The 24,910-nt window shown below is 36.0% G+C and overlaps 2 protein-coding genes and 1 non-coding gene across 5 annotated transcripts in view; all 3 read left to right on the top strand.

Annotated features, from left to right (window-relative positions):
* The window catches only part of LOC115452193 (heterogeneous nuclear ribonucleoprotein L-like), a 464,908-nt gene that overhangs the window by 360,771 nt on the left and 79,227 nt on the right, over window positions 1-24,910 (top strand). The window lies entirely within an intron of this gene.
* On the top strand, window positions 1,368-17,642 carry LOC115453516 (damage-control phosphatase ARMT1). 2 transcript variants are annotated; one of them, XM_037437238.1, is made up of 15 exons: window positions 1,368-1,666; window positions 5,018-5,123; window positions 5,560-5,777; window positions 6,190-6,346; window positions 6,851-7,039; window positions 8,863-8,940; window positions 9,597-9,671; window positions 10,873-10,999; window positions 11,836-11,921; window positions 12,598-12,659; window positions 13,168-13,232; window positions 13,542-13,663; window positions 14,172-14,349; window positions 14,946-15,072; window positions 16,074-17,642. In XM_037437238.1, exons 1-15 carry the CDS (start codon window positions 1,491-1,493, stop codon window positions 16,183-16,185), a joined length of 1,878 nt encoding a protein of 625 aa, XP_037293135.1. In that variant the 5' UTR covers window positions 1,368-1,490; the 3' UTR covers window positions 16,186-17,642. The 2 variants fall into 2 exon arrangements, with proteins under 2 accessions (XP_037293135.1, XP_037293136.1); XM_037437239.1 differs by lacking the exon at window positions 9,597-9,671 and having other exon boundaries at window positions 1,369-1,666.
* Trnak-uuu lies at window positions 3,713-3,785 on the top strand. The gene has a single exon. It is a non-coding gene; the product is annotated as a tRNA-Lys (tRNA).

The following is a 24,910-nucleotide window of genomic DNA, read 5'->3' as shown; positions in this document are numbered from 1 at the left end:
ATCATAATATGAGTCTGTGACAAGGGCGCAAACCTCAGCACATTTATTCGTGGTGTTTGGAGGCGGAATAGCCGTAGGCAGCGCCGAGGGTCGACCCGGCCGATGACCACGCACAGCTGCAGCGCGGACAATAACCTCCGGCAGCCGGAAGGTTCCAGTATCTATTTAGCAGGTGCCTCTTCGTCTTTTTGTTTTAGTATTGGACCCCGCAGTTAAAACCGGGGGAAATCACGAATGGGATACTGGAATCCCCGGCTTAGCGACTGCAGGGTCTTGGAGGTAACTTGGGAAGGAAGTGTGGGGGAAGGACAGGGGTCTCTTGGACGGGAGTAAAGTAGGAACTATTCGCGAGCCCTTATAGGCCTCAATGTGAATTGGCAACCATGAGGTATACACACTTCACTGTGTGCCTAGGGCAGCGACAAATGTCCCCCCGTGTGGGCGTGCATTCGGTGTGGAAACCCGAGCGCACAAGAATTACTTCGGGGGAGTCTCCTGGTGTTGAGAGAATAGGGAAATTTAGGCCACCTGTATGCTAATTCACTTCTAGATCCGCTCCTTGCACTCCAAACGCTCGATCCACAGGGCTGTGAACATAGGAAAAATTAAACCACAAAAAAACACCCGGCAGATGTACCCAAACTGAACAGCGCCATCTAGTGATTTAAAAATGAACTTTGAATCTATTTCTCGAGACAGGTGTGATAATGTTCTATAAATACAAGAACAATTTATAACCAAGGTTTTTATATAAACATAAAAATCTGAACATTTAGGATGTTTATTTCCCCAATTTCCCACGGACATTGCGCCAAATATTTTCTATTTTTAGTACACTCTGACGACCGTACACATTTCTGCTAGTTTACTGTAAGAAACAGTGCGCGTGCGTTTATCTATTCGCTTTATTTATTTTAATTAAAAATGGCGCCTTACGATTGGCCTATAGATACTGTGAATTTACCCGTTATGCGTATTGTTACCCCGCGGAATGTTGATATGTGTGGCATTTATGGAATGTGAGTATTTGTTACCTGATGAATGAAACACACGGTAATAGTACAACGTTTGTGTAATCCGAGCCCATTCATCTTATATGAATACTAATTCTAGCCTTCTGTATTATTAAACCTAATATTCGTATGTATGTCGAAATTATATATTGCATTAAGTCTGTGTAGTATATTTCTTACACATCATCAAATTAATTATTTTTATGTCTAACAATCTCAACCAGGTATGATAACTTAGAAATATTCATCATTTAGTAGATTGTAAATCATTATTTATATAGGTTTTAAATTTTTATTAATTTATATTCATTACGAAACTTTCTCCGTAAACCCGATTTCTATTTCCAATCAAACGTCAAAGTCGGTTCAATGTCATAATTGTCACTTGTCAACCATATTCAAAAACCTGTTTTCTATTCAAAAATAAACAAAATTTTCAGTGTTATGGCTTAAAAATTTCAGTGTAAATAACAAAAAATGAGTTCTAACGCTAATTTGTCTAGAGGTTCTTCTGGAACCGGTGGTGATAATGAAAATGATTGGTCAAGTCCGGACTTTATTTACGGAGGTCCATTTATAAAAGTGGAAAAGGCTAGGCCGTTCCTAGATACAGCCACGCCGATAAATTTAGAACTTCAGGGGACTTTTAAAAAGTATGTATAGTTATTTATATTTATGTGTGTAAAAATAATGCGTAAATTTAAACTGCGGATTCAGTGCAATCAAATATTTTGGCCATATTTTTCTTTAATAAATGCTTATAGAATTAAATAAATAATGAGCTGGAAAAGCATTTATGTTATTTTCAAAATATATTTTATTTATAGTAAATTATGATTCATGATCTTCACCACATACATGCATAACACTACCCATTTTCTTATAAGATTCTTACAAAAACTCCTTGGTCGAAATTACAAAATCATTATCATAACCCTCATGCCATCGTAAGTGCAGGCCCTAAATACGTGTTATTTAAGCCATAGTCTCAAGACTTTCTAAAACATAAGTTATTTTGAGTCACACAAAGCTTACACCAAAAAAAAACTTACGCACACACATTTTTTTACACAAATTTATTTTAAATGTGTAATCTTTATATATTGAAAGTATCTGCTCTTATTTCAAAATTTTTTTGAGACAAGGAATATGTCACAATCTATTGTTACTACTGGCAAGATATTAATATATAGTTTATCATTTGGATATAATGTTACATTTGATAATTCATTAAATTAATCACAAATCCATAAAAATCAAGTTAATATCAATATACATCAATTTTACTTTGACATAGATTTAATCAGCAAATATATAATTTTTGGTTAACTACAAAATTCAATTAATATAACATTCATAAAAGATTTTATTGCTAACTTGTTACAGGTTTTGTTGATACGTAATTAAGCCATTATTTCATGATAGTTCTTATCTCATTGTAAATTAATTATTTTATTGATACAATAAACTATATTGTCAGAAATAGTACAATACCATATAACTAACATTGGTAAATATGACATGAGTGATTGAGTGATTAAACAACGTAAACTATAGTAAACTTTTATTTGTATTTATTATTACAGTCATAGATAATTGTTATATACCCCATGCTCATTTATCCTTCCTCAATAAATGAGCTATTCAAAATTAAATTAATTTTTCTATTCGGACCAGTTCCTGATATAAGCTTGTTAAAACAAACACTCTTCAGCTTTATATATTAGTATAGACATATATTAACATTTGTGGTTATATATTTATATTTATGCTATATTATTTGTTGTCTTTTTCTTTCCACATTTTCTAATATCATTATTTATTACGCCTAACTATATTGCTTAATCTCTGCATCCCTCAAAGGTTGACTGGTAGATAATGCCTTTGGCTTTACATGCACCTTGACACATGCCTGTATAAAAAGTGTGTAAATAAATAAATAAATATTGAATTTATAAGCTTAAACTCTTATTGTCAAGGTCATTTCATAGGATGGGGGTAGATAGACTGTCTGGATGTGCTTGTATCAAAAAAATAGTGATGATTTCTTCTGTTTACATAATTGTTAGACATTAAAATAAAACTATTTTGCAGATTTTATTGCAGTTTTGATAATACAATTTCAATACACTGTGAGCTCTTTCTGCGTAGATCAGACCACCAACAGCTAAAATAAAATAAAAATGCATAATTGTTAAATTTAGGTAGATATTGTAACTTTGACTGATGACCATCACCTCAGTCTGCCCCGTGACCGCGAAGGCAAGGTCTATGAAATGTCAGGAGAATATTATAATATAAAAACTGTGATAAAAACTGCAAAATTGTTTTATTTTAATATAAAATTAGTGTGCATCTGTACCACTTATGTGATTTATATGGGTGCCTAAAAGTCACTTATGTGGCATTCAATTCTAATTAAATGTCAACACTTTCAGAATCCACTGTTTTATGTGAAATGAAAACATCAATAATAATTTTTATATCACCATTTAGATTGGATTTTGCTAAGAAAAATTTGCATTGTGGATTGTAGTTCAACTATTTCGAAAAGTTTCTATAATAAAAGTTCTAGTTATCCTATGGTTTTTGAATTCACCAAAAAAAATATGCTGAAGTCAATGGTAAAACTTATACAGCTATTTTTGTTAAAATGAATATTAAATAAGGTGTAAGTTAATTTCGTACTGTCTCACAGAGCCCGGATAGCTCAGTCGGTAGAGCATTGGACTTTTAATCCAAGGGTCCAGGGTTCAAGTCCCTGTTCGGGCGGGGCCCACTTTTTGCTTTTTATTTATTTTTAATTACATTTATTAATTGTTGATAAGTATTTTATTGATGTGTCTAAAATTATTTATATAAAAAAAATATTTATATGGTATACCATCAAAAGTTCGATAAATTTAATTTTCATGTTACAGTATAGGTTGCGATGTTAGTAATGTTTCTTAGTGATTTCCGATAGATGGCGTACATTTAAGTAAATATATTTTGGTAATTGTATCATTGGTGGTAGATTCGTAATACCCTTTGAATAGGTATTTAGACGGCCTCGTATCTTGCTTTTAATTGAGTAGTTAAAACATTGAGATCCAGGATTCGAGGGTTATCGATTTCTGTCACATTGATACAGCGTAGATTTTGATGACTATTAAAAATATAGCTGTAATTCAGAAGGCATTCAATAGCCCGCAGTTACAATATCTATTTACATTTACCAATTATTCAAAATTTTGATTTGAATTTTTTTTTCTGTAGTTTTGACTTTTTGTACAGCCAACACCTCAATCTCCCCCGTGGCCATGAAGGCTGTAGTCTTCGATATGTCGGGAGAAAATTATAGAAAACCGCGATAAAATGCGGAATAATTTTATTCCAATTATAAGCTAATTTAATTAAGTAATAATTAAATATTCTCATGTACCTTGACTTATCATAAGTGCAACCATGTTCGCCTACGTTATGAATAAAGCATTTTATTTATTTATAATGTCTAACATTCGCGTAAACATAAGAAATCATTATATTACTGGGGATCTTTTTTTGTGACTGCCTCGGTGGCGTAGTTGTATTGCATGACCGGTACAATAGCGCTCTGAGGTCCTGGGTTCGAATCCCGGGTCGGGCAAAGTGATATTTGGGTTTTTCTGCTCAGTATCAGCCCGGAGTCTGGAATTTGTGCCCGATATGGCGATAGGCTCGCCCCCTATCACATCATGGGACGGAACATACTTGGCGAAAAGTGGGTGCCCTAGTTGCGCCTCTGCATACCCCTTCGGGGATAAAATGCGTGATGTTATGTATGTATGTATGTATCTTTTTTTGTTTAGGTCCCCCGATTTAGCCTCATTATGGTTTATTTTGATTGATTCTAGATAATTTTCTTAATCGATAATAGTATTGCGTTTTGCAAATGGTAATTCTCTATTTAGACATGGAAACTGTGTTACATGCTCTCTATTTATCTCTCTACATATTTTAATATACGAATAATATTGTTTCAGGAGTTTCGCATATTACTCGCTAAAAGAGAGGCTTCCGATAATATTGACTAAGATTATAGATTACTGCTCGAGAGAGGGCTCGAAGATAAAATCGTCTAATTCGGCGGTGAGTGTATAAATCAGTAAAATTAACAACTTTGCAATATTTTAACATATATTCGAGAAATCACATATTTGATTAGATTAGAATTAAAAGGAATCTTTATAGACTTATCCCCATATTCATAGACGTAAGACTGAAAATGTATAAATATGTATAACCAGGTTAGTTACGGAAACGAATCTAAAACAGTGGCACATATCGTGTTCTCTCGCTTGCACACTAGTGCCGTCTACTCACGCGCGTAGCGTAAACAAAAAAAAAAAAATTAGTCTTGATTCGCTTTTATGCTGTCTTTACGCGCTCAGTGTATTTTTATGAATTATTAATTTAAAAAATCTTTTGCCTGAAATTGTATGTGCTGACTGTACTATCTGTCAAAGTACTAGCCGCCATTTTAGATTCGTTTCTTTAATGTATCGGCTTATATCTATTTTTTCAGAGCGATGAAGACGTTCGTTCGTACATACAATACATAACGAAGCTAAAAAATGATTTGATGACAAACAAAAAGTATGACCTCCTCACAGAGGATACTGCAGAGGCTAAGCTTTGGAACCAGTGGATACAGAGTGCGGACAACCAATACTACTTTACAAATACCTGGGTGTTTACAGAGTGCTACGTGTATCGGAGGCTTAGGGAAGGATGTGAACTTAGGTAAGATTTTGGTGGTATTAATGTCCACCTTTGGAAAGCAATTGACAATATTTCAAAATGTAAGAGCCTAAAATAAAAATAACGTTTCTTAATTTTTCTACTCTGTTTTCGGTAATTTCTTTTTAATACTTAATTTTGAAGAAAAAAATATACTTTTATAAAAAAAAAACGTGAATAAAAAAGGTAAAAAACATTTTTGAAAGTCGATTTTAATAATATACATAAAAATTAGTAAATATATTTAATTAGGTTACGTTCAGCAAAAAAGTTTTTTTTATCTAAACAAAAACCATTTTTAATTGCATAAGGATTATCTATATATTTTTGAATTAGTTAATATATAGGTTCGTCGGTACATTTTAATGTGTCCCCAATTTTCTATTAAGTTCAAATTTTAATCGTTTCCTCACAGCAAAGGTCTTAAGAACTTCGACCCGTTCGAAGAGCAGAAACAAACGTCATTCACAAACAGTTTGGAAGTGATGTGTGTGGTGGCAGAGAGACTGACGGCCATGCTGCCAGAGAGCGACAAAGACAAACGGAAGGCGGACTTCATCACATTGTTGAAGGTAATAAGTACTTGGCAGACTTCAGGACCGACTAGTCGTAGGGTGAACAGAGCGGCAACACCACGCGCCGAGGGTCAGGGAGCGCTCTATGACCCTTTGTGGCGAAGGCTTCTAGGTGCCTGGTGTAGGGTGGCAGCGAGGAGCGACAAAGGGGGTGGTTCCAGGGCGATAGACTCTAGCAAAGGCATGAAAGGGTCTAGGGGGCGCCACGGATATATACAAATCAAAATATAAGAAAAATAATAGCTAGAAAAAATATTTCAGGACAACAGAAAAGCTAGGGCCGACCCTGGCAGCCTTTATATGGGTAGTTAGAGGTGTAACTCAATTAGGCCTTATGGTACATGTGTTGTAATCAGGCAGCTTATCTCCGGGTTGATATTGAGCAGAAAAAATAATACTACTTAACCCCACCCAGGGATCAAACCCGAGACCTCAGCACAGCGGTCGAACCGCGTGCAATGCCACCGATATAGAACATTCATGATTAATTTTCGTTTTCAGATTTGTTTATGGGCAAATAAATGCGACCTCTCTTTGTCTATGGGGGAGCAAGTGTCGTTAAAGTCCAAAGACAATATACAGACAACGACGCCCTCAGCCACCGATCAGAAGGGTGGGCAGAAACCTAGCGCCACGCAACTGTCCGACCCCATAGACCCGTTTCAAATGATTATAGACTTTAAGGACAAGGTAAGGTTTTTAATCAAAAAGAAAAATGTTACAAATAACTATTTAAATTATAATTTTTTTACAACTTTAAAATTATAAATTAGATAATAGAACGTTTAAACTTATACTGATTATATTTATACTTATCTTATAAATTTAGTTTTAAGTAAGTCAATTTTAATAATTGTATCGATTTAAAAATCGATTCTAATATAAAATGTAATATTCGATCCGTTCCAACTATACCAACGCCTAGTTTCTAATACCAATGCGATAGAAATTAGGAATCGATTTTTAAACCAATCTATTGAATCACTTATCGATTTATCATTATCAATCTATAGATTAATTAATACCAGCGCAATAGAAATTAGGAATCCATTTTTAAACCGATCTATCGATTAATTCATTTATCGATTTATCATTATGATTTCTTATGTTTACGCGAATGTTAGACATTGAAATTAAACTAATTTTCGGATTCTATCGCGGTGCTAGTATTTTATTTTCTCCCGACGTTTCGAAGACTTTGCAGCCTTCATGGTCACGGGGGGGGACTGAGGTGTTGTTCATCCGTAAAGTCAAAGTTACAATATCTACCTACATTTTACAATTATACAACTTTTTAAAATTTTAGCTGTTGGTGGTCCGACCTACGCAGAATGAGCTCACAGTGTCTTGAAGTCTGGCAGCCGGTCTTTTGGGTTCCGATTTAATTAAATGTAGAACTGGATCCCAGGCTTGTGCAAGCTTCCAACCATCTTCCCTATTGAAATTAGGATGTTTTAATTTCAATAGCCTCGCGAATCATCCTAGGCAGGAATCGGTGTTCTTTGGCGAGGATTTGTGGCTTGTCTAGTCGCAGATAATGATTGGCGCCTCCCTCAGAGTGTTCAGCGACTGCAGACTTCGTCGAGCGTCGGTGTTTCACGTCAACTATATGTTCTTTTACGCGGGTCCCTATATTTCTTTTTGTTTGCCCGATATAAGAGGCCACAGTTGCAATCTATTTTGTATACTCCCGGTTCTTGTAGAGGTATGTGACACTTGACAGGTGGTAAAATTGACTAATCTTCTTAGGCGGCTTAAAATAAGTTTTTATGGAAGCACGCTTCAGGATGTAGCCAATCTTGTCGGTGACTCCTCTTACATATGGTAATACAACCGGAACACGTTCAACTGTGGCTGGTTTCACTCGGTTTCTGTGACGGCGGCGTGGAATTTGGAGCTTGTTGTCTCGCAGTACTTGCTTGACATGTTGCAGCTCAGCGGCCAGGTGTTTCTCGTCACAGATTCCTTGTGCTCTCTGAAACAAAGATTTGCCCACGGTAGCTAACTGTTTTGGGTGGTGATGAGATTCACCGTTCAGATATTTATCAGTATGGGTCCAAAGAACACCGATTCCTGCCTAGGATGATTCGCGAGGCTATTGAAATTAAAAAACATCCTAATTTCAATAGGGAAGATGGTTGGAAGCTTGCACAAGCCTGGGATCCAGTTCTACATTTAATTAAATCGGAACCCAAAAGACCGGCTGCCAGACTTCAAGACACTGTGAGCTCATTCTGCGTAGATCGGACCACCAACAGCTAAAATTTAAAAAAAAAAAAAAAAAATTAAAAAAGTTGTATAATTGTAAAATGTAGGTAGATATTGTAACTTTGACTTTACGGATGAACAACACCTCAGTCCCCCCCGTGACCATGGCTGCAAAGTCTTCGAAACGTCGGGAGAAAATAAAATACTAGCACCGCGATAGAATCCGAAAATTAGTTTAATTTCAACGATTTATCATTTACAACATATAAATGAAGCAAGGACTTAACAAATATTTCCGTTTCCAGCTATTAGTGGACGATTCCGGTAAGATAGCGGACCAAGTGATCGCGAAAGCTGAAGCAATGGCGAAAGCGGTTGAAGGGGTGAGATACATTTTAAATCTAATGTCGAGACGAGCAAGTCTCTCGTCTCACACGAATATCAACTGATCATTTGTCACTTATTTTTTAAGTCTTTTTTGTACCTTCCTCCATACCTGTACTTTTTAATAGCAAACTTTTCGTTATATTTGATATTTCCTTTGGAGGCACTACCCTCGCGTGCCTCCACAAAAAGCCTTGACTATCCATAAATTTACTAATAATTGAATACTTTATCAAATACCTAGGGACATAATGGCTTAAATTTTAATGTAATGCCGTGTAAAAGTCCTTCCTAATTTCGCTTATAAGGTCCTTATTTAAGTTATCTATAGGTGGAGGCTTATTGTCAGCAATTTGTTAGAATATATTGTATAATTGTAAATTAGTCTGTAAGCCTTCCTAAAATTAAATAAATAAATAGTGGCAACACCGTACAGAATTTAATTATAAAGAGCTGCTAGCATTCCACTGCCTTCCTCTGAGACATGAGATGTTAAGTCTTATAATAGCCTGTAATTGACAGTGTAAATGACAAGAGTGCCTGCACACTGCAGCTTTGTGGCAGAAATAGACTATATACGAGAGATCTAACCGGAGCAAAAATTAAAAAAAATGTTGAAAAACGATTGCATGGTAAATTAGTCCCTACATTACAGAACACAACGTTCAAGTTTCAATGCAGTTGTCACAGACTGGCCACGCTGGCCGGCATGCCGATATGCAAAGATGAGGTTATCTCGTATCAATTTAATGTCAATTTTAGCGAAAGTTTTCCAGTGGTTTTAAGTATATATGTAGAAGTACAGTTGGCAACAAAAGTAGCTAAACTTTTCTTTTATTAGCAACAATCGTTTTTTATTCACTAAAATACACAAGACTACTTTAGATATATTTTTTATTAAAGCGCAGAAGTGGCTTTGAGTTTCGAATTTATTCAACCACTTTGGTTGACTGTACATTTAAGTACATAGCCCATCAGTCAATTTAGGTATCAGTAAAGGAGTCTCGGGGGTAGCGGTCTTTTTTTCTATGTCACACGTTATTTTGACAGTTCGTGACAAGCACGTATCGCGTCATATTTGACAATAGAAATTGGCATGCAGAGTACAATTCCACGCGAATTTCACGATGATATAAGTTTATGGAAAACTGTATTAAGATATTCATTTAGTACAGTAGAAACCGGTTGTAATGACTCCGGTTATAACGACGCATCGGTTATAACGACTAAAGAGTAAGGTCCCTTTATATAAATGCATATAAAAAGAGTATCATTTATAACGACTATCGGATATAGCGTCCATGTCCAATGGCCCCTTCAATGTCTGTATAACCGGGTTCCACTGTACTAGATTTCGTCTGCGGTTCCGCCTGCGTGAAAACGTTTTTCCTGGGATAAAAATTAGCATACAGTACTAGAGAGTAATGTAGCTTGGTATTAGTAAAAAATCATCAAAATCGATGCAGTAGTTCTTGAGATTAGCACGTTCAAACTCTTTAGCATTATATATTAATGTAGATAAATATTTATTGTATTCAGTTTCCTCATATATAAGTTAGAACAGTAGACAGACGTACTAAAATATCATTTTAGGCTTTATCACATTTAACATGTATCTAGTAACTAGGTTTAGCTCGCTGCTTCGTCTGCGGGTTGTTTCTCGCTATAAAAGTCCCAACAATACTGTTTACAGCGCCCTCTGCAACACAACAACGCCATCTAAAAAAATATGATTAAAAAATTCGTTATTTCCTATGGAAGCCAATTACTGGGATAAAAAGTAGCCTATGTGTTAATCCAGGACCTGTGCTATCCGAGTGCCAAATTTCATCGAAATCCGTTCAGTAGTTTTTCTTTTACTTCTTACAAACATTTTCTCAATTTTTTCCATTTTTATATATTAGTGAGATAATGTAATGTATGTATTCCAGCCTCCCTCGGCGCCTGGCAGCGCGAAGGGTTCCGCTCCCCCCTCCCCGCCGCCGGAGGGGGAGCCCGCGGAGGAAGTCAAGATCCCATGCCCCACCAAGATGGTTGTACCGCAGGCGGTCATGTTCGGTGAGGGATTTCTATATAAGCTAATTTAATTAAGTAATAATTAAATATTCTCATGTACCTTAACGTATTATGAGTGATATGAAGATGAATATAGCATTTTATTTTTTTGAATTAGCAATTTGCAATTTGGGTAAGTTATTTTCGTTATTTGGGCAGGTCATGATTATTTAAAAAAATCTCTCCTACACTATCCTACTCTTGGTTTTGAACCTGCGGTCATTCGTCTCGACAGTTCGCTTCCAACTGCGCTATATACCAAAATAAAAAAATGTATAATTATAAAATGTAGGTAGATATTGTAACTTTGACTTTGCGGATGAACAACACTTCAGTCCCCCCCGTGACCATGAAGGCTGCAAAGACTTTGAAACGTTGGTAAAAAAAAATTGAGGTAAAATACATTAAAAAAAAACATTCGAATTGGAAACCACCTCCTTTTTATGAAATCGGTTAAAAGTTATAAAAAAATAACAAAATAATGTCTGCAAAGTCTTCAAAACGTCGGGAGAAAAGTTCTGCGGTAACAAACATAAAAATATAGTCGAGTTAAGAACTTCCTCCTTTTTTGTAGTAGGTTAAAAATTAAAAAAAAATCGCAATAAAATCCCAAAAATAGTTAATTTTAATAAGCTTCATTTTTAAAAGCAAATATGCCATCTAATTTCATTGACAATACGTTTACTATTGGTTTAAAATGTTGTGATATTTTATTTATTTTAGGAAAACTTACAACTATTATATTATTAATTATTTACAACTAGCACAACAAAAAGTGGTAAATATAGCTAAAGTAAGGTCAATTAAAAGTTTTCACAAATATTTTTTTATATTTCCAGACATAGTGTGCGACAATTCTGGCTACGAGTTATTCGCGGACTTGTGTTTAGCGCATTTCTTGATCTCGCAGAAGATTGTCCAAAAAGTAAGTATATTTTGAACAAGTAAGAATAATTGACTTATTTATATATTTAAAGACTAGTTGATCCGACAGACGTTGTCCCGTCTTAACTATGAATTTGCAGCGCGCATTCTGTCAATCGCTGACAGTTATTTCAAACAATTGACAGTTATATGAAATTCATATTTTCGTTAAATTTTCTAATTTCCCGCGCAACTTTTTGAATTTTTTCTTTCATAAGAACCTTCTCCTGACAATAACAAACACAACAAACAAAAAATAGTGAAATCGGTTCAGCCGTTCACGCGTGATGGCGTGACCAAGGGAAATAGGGATTCATTTTTATATATATAGATATTACTTAAGAAAAAACGACATATGAAGATTATTTGTTAATCAATACAAAATAAATTGTCAAAATATATTCAGCCCCCTAAGAATGTAAAAAAAAACGTGACTTGTAAGTCGATTTTGATGTTTGCTAATGGTAGGATATATTTTATATCCGCCCGGGAGGGCCCTGGTTCGACTCCCGGGTTGGGTAGTGATATTGGTTTTTTGGCTCAGTATCTGGAGTCTAGAATTTGTGATATGGTGACATGCTAGGTGTTTGCACTAGTTTCACCTCTGTCTACCCCTTCGGGGATGACAGGCGTGAAAGTGTGTATCAGAGGTTTATGTACATAAAATATTCTTTTAGATCAGATTTCACGTGAAGAAGATGCCTTGGTTCGTGTCTGACGTCACTCCTAGAGATTTCAAGTAAGTATTGTTTATAATATAATAATAATAATATCAGCCCTACATTATACTGTCCCACTGTTGGGCACGGGCCTAGTAAAATATAAAATATACTATTATTTGACTGTATGCTAATCTGTCGTGCTAAGCTCAAAATCGGTATTTAAAAAAAAAACAAAATAAATACCCATCCATTGAACTTGCCTAAATAATGGTATCTTGTTTAGAACTTCTTAAAAGAGTATCTCTATCTCAGTTTTATTTACAAAACTATGAAACTATATTTACAAACTTGGATTATCTCGAAATAAGGTTTCCCTGACATACTGCTTTTGTGCTTAGCACGGCAGAATAGGCGAGTATGTAGACATGAAAATGTCTTTTGCTGATGGTAGGGTATATTTTGACTTTTGTAGCAAGAAAGGCTCAGTGTCCTCTATCTTCAATCCCAGTTGACAAAAACTACAAGGCAATTAATAAAAACAATACTTTATGAATGAAATAAGATAGAATTTATTAAATATTTCAGATTCGTGGTGGACTCGTGTGCGAAGGCCAGTTTTAATAGACAACTGCCTTCAGAACCCAAGCCTGGTGAGATTTTCATATCCTATCGATATCGATTATCGATTCAAAAAATATATTCGCACTGTTATATGAAAAGGGTTGTTCAAACCTTACTACCTCGATTTACGTGTTGTTTTGAATGTATAGTTTGCGCCAAGTACTAAAAGACACAAAAAAAAATTTCGGCTCAAAAAAAAATATATTTTTTTTAATTAGACAAAAAGTCATAATTTTTTTTTTGTTCATCGTACTTTGTTATACCTATGTGAAGTTAAGATAAAAAAATTGTCATCCGTTTTAATAAAAAATTAAGTCTACCCTCACCTTATGATTCAGAGCCTCCGGAGGGCGAAGCACCTCCCGAGGTGGAGCCTCCCAAGTTCCTCACATCGGACAAGCTCAAAGAGATCGGCGAACAGTGGGCGCGATACGTTGAAGATGGGACCTTTATTGTATTGGTGAGTAGCTTGAATATTGTATTTAGTCGTTTGCAGTAAATGTGGGTAGCCAGATATTTTTGGATGGTTGGGTCAATATTGACGAAAAATGTCCAAAATATTGTTTAATGAATGTATAATATTTGCTGTAGGTGTTTCCTTAATTTATTATTAATTGTAATATTTTTTTTATTACTTTGAATGACGAGACGAGGTTACCATTTGTCTGATGGTAAGCGATACGACCGCCCATAAACTGTAGAAACACCAACACCTTGAATTACTGACTATTGTTTGGTATTCCACTGCGCTCGCCATGAGACATGAGATGTTAAGTCTTATGTCTAGTAGTCACACTGGCTACAATGTTCAAACCGGAACACAACAGTGATTACACACTTACGTGAACCACTATGGCCGGTTTAGACATCTTGTGTACGGTGGTCGCTATCCGGGCGGATATATAATATATCCTAACAACAGATATATAACATATAGTGTTAAAAGATTAAAACACGGTATTTTCCAGTGCGACGACTTCTGGACATACCCACATGTGTACAGAGACATGAAGAAATACGACTACAATATGTACCGCAAGCTGCAGTACGCGGTCGCTGTACTGTTCAAGGGGGACCTCAACTACCGCAAGCTGCTCGGCGAGAGGAACGTCAACCCCACTGTGGGGTTCGAGGCCGCGCTGCAAGGTACTGTGATGATATTACAAACACAAATTCATCACGCATTTATCTCCGAAGGGGTATGCAGAGGCGCAACTAGAACCACCTTTCGCCAAGTGTGTTCCGACCCATGATAGGGGGCGAGCCTATCGCCATATCGGTCACAAATCCAGACTCCAGCCTGTTACTGAGTAGAAAAACCCAAATGTCACTTTGCCCGACCCGGGATCCGAACTCAGGACCTCAGAGCGTTGCCGTTCCGCGCATGCAGTACAACTACTCCACCGAGACAGTTATGACAATAAATTTTGAGCACGTATAGACAATGTCTTAGTTTAACAAATACTTTTTATTTCGATGGTTGGTAGTAGAGAAAATTATAATATGGAAAAATGGGGATAAAATCCAAAAAAAATGTTTTATTTTGATAACATTCAAGTAAACATGATTAAATACCATGGTCATTGTATAATTTTTTCTCATAACATATTAATTAGAATTTTGGAATTGTACAATGTAATAAATGACCGTTATATTGTCTTCATGCATCATATATGTTTTTAATAGTATACTAATTAGATTTTCTAGTAATTGTACAACGTGCTAATAAATTGTAATTGCAGGGTTTATGCCGGCGCCGGTGATCGCGCTGCGGACCGTGAAGGCGGACCTCATCTGCGGCCTTCCTAAGGGCAAGTGGGAGCTCCTCACCAAGACGGACGACAAGTGGATGCAGACCGGGGACTACGGGTACGCGATACACTGAGAATACGAAATCTATAAAAGATATACCGTTGAAAGACTAATTGACTTAATAATCTATACTATTATATAAAGCTGAAGAGTTTGTTTGTTTGTTTGTTTGAACGCGCTAATCTCAAGAACTACCGGCTCAAACTGAAAATTTTTTTTTGTGTTGGATAGCCCTTTGTTCCTGGAGTGCTATAGGCTATATATCATCATGCTATGACCAATAGGAGTGGAGCAGTAATGAAACATTTTGCAGACGGGGAAAATTTATTAGTTATGAGAGCTTCCGTTGCGTGCGGTACGTAAACGGTTAAAGTTATGTAACAATGATGTATGACGGGATTGTTCCTCTTAAAAAGTTCTACAAAAATATATTATAAAACAAAGTTGTATCTGTCTGCCTGAACGTGTTAAACTCAAAAACTACCCAACGTATTAAGATGAAATTTGGTATGGAGACAGTTTGAGATCCTGGGAAGAACATAGGCTCCCGGGAAAATATATAGTGTGACTTTTATAAAGGAAAACTTTAGCCGAAAAACTTTATAACGCGGGCGGAGCCGCGGGCAAAAGCTAGTAATAAATATAATATCAGCCCTGTATGATATACTGTCCCACTGCTGAGCACGGGCCTCCTCTACTACTGAGAGGGATTAGGCCTTAGTCCACCACGCTGGCCTAGTACGTGTTGGTAGACTTCACACACCCTCGAAATTCCTATAGAGAACTTCTCAGATGTGCAGGTTTCCTCACGATGTTTTCCTTCACCGTTAAAGCAAGCGATAATTCACAAAGAATACACACATGATTTAGAAATTTTACGGATGTGTGCTCTTGGATTTCGAACCTGCGGACATTTGTCTCGGCAGTCCGTTCCACAAGCAACTAGGCTATCGCCGCTTTTTCAGATGTTCTTTATTTTTAACCGACTTCAAAAAAAGAAGGAAGTTATCAATTCGACGTGAATTTTTTTTTTGATCAAATATGTGTTCTAATTCCAGTGTAATCCAGTTCTGTCCCAAAGCTGAGCCGTTGAAGCCGGCGGACCGGCCCTGCGCGGACTACGGCGACACGTGCCGCGGCGTCGTGTGTCCCGTCCACAAGGACCTCTGACCGGACTCGAACCTCGGACTTAGCTAATTGTACATAGTCAATTGCCCGTTGTAACATATAATTGTAAAATTGTTTCAATGCGACAGCAATGAATACTACGCTAGGTTGATTTTTAGCTAATTTTCGTTATAATGCAAAATAATCATTTTTTTGGTTTTGAATACCTTATAAAATCTCATTTTTTTATATATAAAATAAAGTTTTCTTGAATCACACAAAACGTTCATTAAGAAATCTGTATGATAAAATTTATCTTATTTTTTACTTCTGTAAAGTTAACATTTTCGTTAGTGTAGTGTTAATTGCAGCTATTTAATGAAAACTCTGTTTTAAGATTTTGGGTTTTTGGTATTACAGTAATAGTTTTGTTTTGGGGTCGAATCTGTGACCCCTAGCAGCCAGATCAATGTCATAGTTATAAAAAATAAAATCTTGGTTATTTCATAAAAAATAATTTGCTTAAATTCAAAGGTACAATAAAATATAGGCAATAGTTAGATAATTTTTGTATAATTTAATTATTGAAATATTTTAATTTTTATATTAAGGGTTTTAATATTTATCCCCTATACTACTTGTATTGGTTCCTAAATTATCCATTTCTTCCTTTAATATAAATGAAATAAGCAATATCTTAATCCCCTATCAGTAATAGGGGACGAATAACTTAAGGGATGAAAATAATTGAGATTATAAGCTTTCGCTTGCATTAATTTCAAACTATTTCAATATAGGAGATCTATTTGATAATATCGCCTATTTGTTAAATCTTTTATAACAAAAAATATTTGCTTTGAAGCTTTATATTCACGCAAAGCTTTAGATTATATTTCATTAGTTTCACCCCTTAAGATTTTTTCACCCCTTTTCTGTATTACAACTGGCAGGCAAATTGACTCAAGCAAAATTGATTTTTACACATATTTGGATGAAGCACATTTTTCTCTGTTTTTTGAACCTAATAACAATTTTTCGAAAAGTTTCGCTCAAGTCCATTATTTTGCCAATCTGAGGTTAATATTTTTGTCCATAGGTAATCCTACATTTAAATATTGGTGTATAAATTTCAAACAATAGGCATTTTTATTATTAAATTGTTGGGTATTTTGTATTTGGGACTTGAATAGAAAGGCGCTGCAAGGCTCCAGCGTTCCTGTGCAGTGGTTTCATTGTAGATAGGTCAAAACTCATGTATGCAATACAGTTGGTATTAGCTTATTTGTTCACAGACTTCATTTTATCATTGTGTTTGTGAACAAAATTATTTTCGCCTTTTTTCAAATTAATTCTATAAAAAATCTGTTTCTGTAAAGGACGTAAAATATTTTATATTTGCGTGATATTTTTTTTTATTTCCGATCATGTTATTGTTAAGAACTCATTTTTTGTTAATGCAAAAAGTGTTTACATTCAGCACAACGCTTCCATTGTTTTTTAATAAAAATATTTTTTACCTATGGTTTCTTTTTATTCACTCTACCTAAAGCGAGGTTTAGATATTAATAGGGAAACTTGCAGAAGTTGATTTCCTGAAGCGATATTAACAGCTTTAACATAACGGCATGCTAAATTCTGAAAATTTTGAACCTTACAGTAGTTGCTTGCGGCGAGTCGCATGTGTATTATTGAAATATTGCATCTAAATTAAACTATTTTACGAATTTTATCGCGGTTTTAATATTTTAATTTTCTCCCGACGTTTCGAAGACTGCAGCCTTCATCAGTCATTCAGTCGGTCCCCCCCCGTGACCACGAAGGCTGCAAAGTCTTCGAAACGTCGGGAGAAAACTATAATATTCAACCGCGATAAAATTCGTAAAATAGTTTAATTTAAATATTGCGTCTAGTGACGCAAATATGGAAATTATTGCTGCGAAAACTTGCTGACGTAATCTGTACCTTATTTAACCACATTGCTTCTTGCCAAATTTCATGATCGATTAACGGAGAAGTGTGTATAGGTTTTGATTCCTTGGTGAAATCTCAAAATATGCGACAGTTAATCTTTTGATCGCGATGTTTTTTTCACAGCTGAAGGAATGTATATACCCGAGTACTTATTTGGTATAAATATCAGTATTGCGTTCCTTAGAAAAGGATCTCGTCAGACAGTCAAACTGACAACAGTGATCATACAATGATTCCTATTCAAGTATAAAACCCTAAAAATAAAATATCAATGATTTTCAACTGTTCGAAGGACAAAAGGGATTCTCAGATAATTAGTCGCAAAGTGTGAGTAATACTCGATGTTACATGGCCTATCTTACAACTGTAAAAAGCGGAATTAATGGTATTTGAGACTGAAAGTAAGCAACTTTAGAGTGTCCCAATAGGGGACCGGCCTATGCTTGGTTTTGTACATTATTCTATATGTAATGATTAGTAATATGAAAAAGAAGCACTCCTGCGAAAACTGCATAAAAATTGGTTAAAAAATGAGCGAGTAATTCATATTTAAAATATTGTAACGTGCAGAAGTGGGCGCGATGTGGGGATAACGCTTCATCTCTTTCTTTCGCACGCGTCGTAATTTCCGATGACGTCACATGTCGGTATTTCGTCTCTTTTCTGTGTCTTGTTAATTACCCCTTCCGCCGAAATTTAAAAACTTGTTGATTTTGTACCGGATTTTAATAATTCCTTCTGTGTTATAATTTATATTATGTAAATATTTGATAATAGTAAAGAACGAAAATGAGTCCGGTACCCTATTGTTCTGCTTAATGGTATACCTTTGCAGAGGATGTATACAAGTACCGTGGCCACATATTAACTCAATGACCATGCGGATGTTGAATGTGGCGGAGGACGCTGTCGATAAGGGCGAATATGCTGGTTTACAGGATCTCACGTTGCACGCTTAATGTTAAAATTACACTCTGTCGTGCCTATTGTTCAGCATTCTACACGCGCAGCCTCTGGGCTAGGTACTCGCGGAAATCGTACAGCGCCCTTAGAGTTCAATGCTTTCAGAGTGCTGGTGGGGTTGCCCCGTTTCTGTAGTGCATCTGGAATGTTTGCGGACGCCCGTGCAGATTATTTTTACACTATAATGCGCAAGAGGTGCGCATGTCTGGTAAGCAGGGTGCGGGCCAGCTTCAAGAGCATTCCCCAGATTGCCAGTAGACTGGATGGTTGTTACGGCTCGCTGTTGTGCCATTTCACATGGAATGGTGCAGCGGTGCGCTAGTAATCTATACTATTATATAAAGCTGAAGAGTTTGTTTGTTTGTTTGTTTGAACGCGCTAATCTCAGGAACTACCGGTCCAAACCGAAAAATTCTTTTTACGTTGGATAGCCCTTTGTTCGTGGAGTGCTATAGGCTATATATCATCACGCTATACCCAATAGGAGCGGGGCAGTAATGGCTAATCTCAGGAACTACCGGTCCAAACTGAAAAATTCTTTTGCGTTGGATAGCCCTTTGTTCGTGGAGTGCTATAGGCTATATATCATCACGCTATACCCAATAGGAGCGGAGCAGTAATGGCTAATCTCAGGAACTACCGATTCGAACTGAAAACATATTTTTGTGTTGAATAGTCCTTTGTTTGTGGAGTGCTCAAAGTTATATATCATCACGCTATGGCCAATAGGAGCGGAGCAGTAATGACTAATCTCAGGAACTACCGGTTCGAACTGAAAAATTATTTTTGTGTTGGATAGCTCTTTATTAGTGTAGTGCTATAGGCTATATATCATCACGCTATGACCAATAGGAGCGGAGCAGTAATGGCTAATCTCAGGAACTACCGGTTCAAACTGAAAAAATATTTTTGTGTTGGATAGTTCTTTGTTCGTGGAGTACTATGGGGTATATATCATCACGCTATGACCAATAGGAGCGGAGCAGTAATGGCTAATCGCAGGAACTATCAGATCGATCTGAAAAAAATATTTTTGTGTTGGATAGCACTTTGTTCCTGGAGTGCTATAGGCTATAAGGTCAGTCGGGGGAAGTGCGCCATAAAATTTTCATAGCTGGATTCAATGCAAAATAATTTCTTTTTGTGCTGACTTAAGAATATAATTTTATTAATTTAAGAATATTTGGTATTTTGTGATAACAACCTATAGCCATTCAAGGAAATCGGACCATAAATTAATAATATTTTGCTCAAAGTAAAAAATGGTAGTAGGCGCACTTGCCTCCAGAAATGGGGTAAGTGCGCCTGTGTAAAAACGCCAATATGAAACATTATAAAGAAAACACTCACTTTAGTCCATAGAGAAATAAGTTTGACACTCATTGCTCTTGGATAATTTTTAATCAATTAATATTATAACAAACTATGGCTGTCAAATCAAATTCGGGGTAAGTGCGCCATATATATGTAAATCAGGGCTTGAAAACATTTTAGAATTTTTATTGATATATAACTTTTTGCTATGTTAGAGTTTTGTGTGCGGATATGTTGGAATAAAAATGTTAGCCCTAATATAAAATCCATTTCATTTCTAAAAACTAAAAAAAATATACAAAAATTTAGGAATTAACAATTTTGAATGCGTTATAACTCAATTACTTAGAATTTGGCCTTATGACATTTGATATGTTTTAGCTGCATTATATCCAGATAACGTGCCTGATCGAACAGCAACCTATTCACGTAAAGTTGCTCTAGACCAAGATATTTCAGTTTTTCTTGTGTAAAAACGAATTAACTAATACGCCCTTTTATTTAAGTCGGCTCAAAACAAAATACCTTGGAGTACAAAAAATTCTGCTGTTAAGTATAAAATTATTATAATAATAATTCATATTACTAAAACTTATTCTATAAAAAGTTTGGTTATATATGTATCAGGTGAAAGTGCGCATTACGACTATTAACTGTGTCGCACTTGCCCTACTCGACAATTTTAGGTACATTTTTCGCATTGCAAAAAATCATTTATTTGAGTATATATAAATAAAATTCAGGCAGGAAGTTAAAATAAAAGGTTTAAACTATGTATTCACCTTACTGGTTTACAGATATGTTAAATATCTTGAAATATTTGATGTTATCTTTCACGGGGTCATCTCGGTTTACAGGTCTAAATGACACTTAAAATAAAATGGCGAATAAATCGTATTAAAATGAACATAGCCATTTATGTTTTTAGTGGAACTGTATTTCAGTTAGTAGCATAGATGTAAGATTGCGGTAATTGTATAACATCAATAGTTCTCGATTTTTTAGGGTAGGTGCACTTACCCCGTCGGCGCACTTGCCCCACCTGACCTTATATCATCACGCTATGACTAATAGGAGCGGAGCAGTAATGGCTAATCTCAGGAACTACCGTGTTTGAACTGAAAAAATCTTTTTGTGTTGGATAGCCCTTTATTCCTGGAGTGCTATAGGCTATATATCATCACGCTATGACCAATCGGAGCGGAGCAGTAATGAAACATGTTGCAAAAACGGGGAAAAATTATTAGTTTTGAGAGCTTCCGTTGCGTGCGCTGCGTAAACGGTTAAAGTTGTGCAACAATGATGTATGACGGGATTATTCCTCTTAAAAAGTTCTAAAAAATATATTATAAAACAAAGTCCCCCGCTGCATCTGTCTGCCTGAACGTGTTAAACTCAAAAACTACCCAACGTATTAAGATGAAATTTGGTATGGAGACAGTTTTTTTTTTAAGCGGCTGATCCCGCAGTCAACACCGAGAGGAACCTGCGAACGGTATACTGGTTCCTCCGGGCTTAACGACTGCGGGGGCCAAGGGAGTTTAGGAGGGGAATGGAGAGGAATTGGGGAAGGAATAAGGATGGGAGAAGGATTTACTATTCTGTAAGGTATATTAGTGGTATGTGGGTAGTGTTTTTATGAGTTCTGTTTGTTGTTATTAATCAATTAATTAGTTTAGTTTTTAATAATGTAAATTGGGAAATATATTTACCACTAATAGTGATATGAGTGTTTAGCTTTCTTTTAATAATTTGTTAGTTTCACTGCGAGCAGTGTTTAAAAGTATATGTTTATGAGTTCTAGTGTGATGGCTCAACGTTAGGATGCCGTCCGGCGAGGGGGTGGACGCCAGTCGCCCCTCACCCGACGGACAGCCCAATCGGCCATTTAATAACTAAAGGGGTCACTAATGAGAGTGTTTAAAATTTTAAGGGCATTCTTTCAACATAGTGGCACGCCCATGGGAGGTGCCGTCCAGCGGAAGGTGGACGCCAATCTCCTCCTACCAGACGGCCGACCCAGTCGGCCTGGTATCACATAAAGTGCTTAAAATGTTTGGATTCGAATGAGAAATCCAGGGTATTCTTTCCAAAGTAAGAGGTTAAATCTTTAAACGTGAGTAATGTGAGTCTTTTAGAATTTGTGTATGTTGTTCGAATTTAATAATTAGTTTAGTTATGTTCTTTAAAAAGTATATAGTGTTGTTTCTTTAAACGTTTCAATCGTTAATTGAAAAGTGAGAAAAGGCAGGGCACTAGCACGTCGCCCGGCGAGAGGTAGGTAGGTGACACCGACAGCACACCATCTGTCAATGTCCCCCCCCCCCCCCCGACCGGCATGCCAGTGCCGGTCCTAAGAAAACCGGATATACCCAGGCTGACCACGGAACGCGACACACATAAGTGTGCCACTATGGCGGGTTTAAGCGCCTTGGGTACGGTGGTCGCTATCCGGTCGGACGAGAAGCGTCCTCCCACCAGCGGTATGGAGACAGTTTGAGAGGCTCCCGGGAAACTACTACTTTTATAACGGAAAACTTTAGCCTGAAAAACTGTATAACGCGGGCGGAGCCGCGGGCAAAAGCTAGTAAATAAATAATAGTACTCGCAAGGTGTATAAACCCCAACTAGAGTAATGTATCTTAAAGGGGCCTCTACGTGTTGGATCCAGGTTCCCACGCAAGCCTTCCAAAAGGACCGACCTTTATGCTGTGATTTCCCACAGGAAAGATACATAATAATAATAATAAATACGCAAATGGCCGTGCCACACGAGTTCAACAAGTGTTCAAATATTTTTGCTACGTGTGGCGCCGGCATAAGAACAATACTCCTAAGGTCAGGGCTCTATTCCGAGGAGCGAATCCGTCTGCACGGGCATTCTATTCGAAGGACAGCTTTGATGGCCATGTATAGTTAGTTAAATAAGGGATTTTTTGACTCTTTCCTATTATATACGACGATCGAATCTGACGGATTAGCACTTACAGACGGAATAGAACCCCTTGACCTTTTCTTTTGTGTTATTCTCAAGATGCATTTTTATAGACGAAATAGAGCCCTTTTGACCTGAGATGCTTTTTTCTTATTGGAAGTATGGAGAAGAAACGAATGCCTCACTAGATGGTCGAGTTAAAATGGTTTTGAATGTGGTTTCCACTTTAATATTTTAATCATCTTGTCATAGAATAGTCAGATATGCATAATTTTATTTAAGTTTTTTTCCCCTTTAGAATATATGTTTTTAATTTTGTTACCTTTATTTCATTGTATTTTAATTAATATTATTGTTCACTCTTTCCATACCTGTGTTATTTATTAGTGGAAACTTCGCTGGATTCTGCAACATATTCTTTAATTATTTATATTGGATAATTTCTGTTTGTTTTCCAAATATTAAATAAATAAATAGTCCAATCTTGGCGGTTGAAGTCAATCAGACAAAGATAAAAACTTATATGTATGGTAGTTATTTTAAATAAAACAAAACAATAAACTTAATATTTATTTATTAACATGATCTATACTGAAGTACATACTTCGTCTCAATTTAATACAATATTTGAATTTTTGGTTGTCAATCACAAAAACCCATATCAGTTAACACTGTGTTAACTTCGATACATACCAAACATTCCTTAAAAGTAACTTCGGTAATACTTAGATAAAAACTAAAGGAGTTGAAAATTAACGAAAATGATATCAAAACTTTTTTTTCCAAGGCAATGGCTCCACTGCACCTGATGGTAAATGGAGTGGAGTACAATAGAATGTCGACTGACGAGAGATGATTTACCCTATTACATGATTCCTGAGAGGGTTGGGTTCGTATGGAAATAAAAAATTCATTTATTACTTATTTTGCGAGCATATAAATTAACTGCTCTAAAGAACAAAAAAAAAACAGTATTTTTTTTTTTTCTTTGTATCATGTACTTTATACTTTAAACTGATTGAAAAGAGCAACACCAGAATTTCTTGCCCGTCCTTCTCTGGTGAGAACTGCACGAACTGGTGGTAGAGTTAATATTGACGGAATCTAAATAATGTATACCATTTTACGGGTTCAAATAAATAAATCTTTTCAGTCATTTCATTTCGAATCCTTTCATTTCTCGTCAGTCGACACAATTATGCCGGCCTGTTAGAACAGAATATACACAGGCTGATCTCGTAAGGCGACACTTAGGTGAGCCATTATGGCGGGTTTTAACACCTTGTGTAAGGTGGTCGCTAAACTCACTGAAATTTAATCGAAATCATAATTTTCATTAAGAGTAATATTTTTTACATTGATTATTTATTTTTATTTTAATTTGGATTTTTTCGATATATACTTCTGTCCTTTCATAAAGCTATATTCAGATAGAGATAATAAAAATACTAAAACGTATTCAATATGTACATTACCTTACTGAATATGATACACTAGGTTTTGCTCGCGGTTCCGTCCATAACTTTAACAAGCTTAGATTAATCAATAAATTGGTCTGTGTTGCCAATTTAATTCAATTTTATACAGCAATTCTAGTGTTGACTT

Source organism: Manduca sexta, chromosome 2 (genome assembly GCF_014839805.1).
Source record: "Manduca sexta isolate Smith_Timp_Sample1 chromosome 2, JHU_Msex_v1.0, whole genome shotgun sequence".
NCBI lineage: Eukaryota > Metazoa > Arthropoda > Insecta > Lepidoptera > Sphingidae > Manduca > Manduca sexta.
Note: the sequence above shows the minus strand (reverse complement) of the source record. Positions and strands in the feature narration are given on the sequence as shown.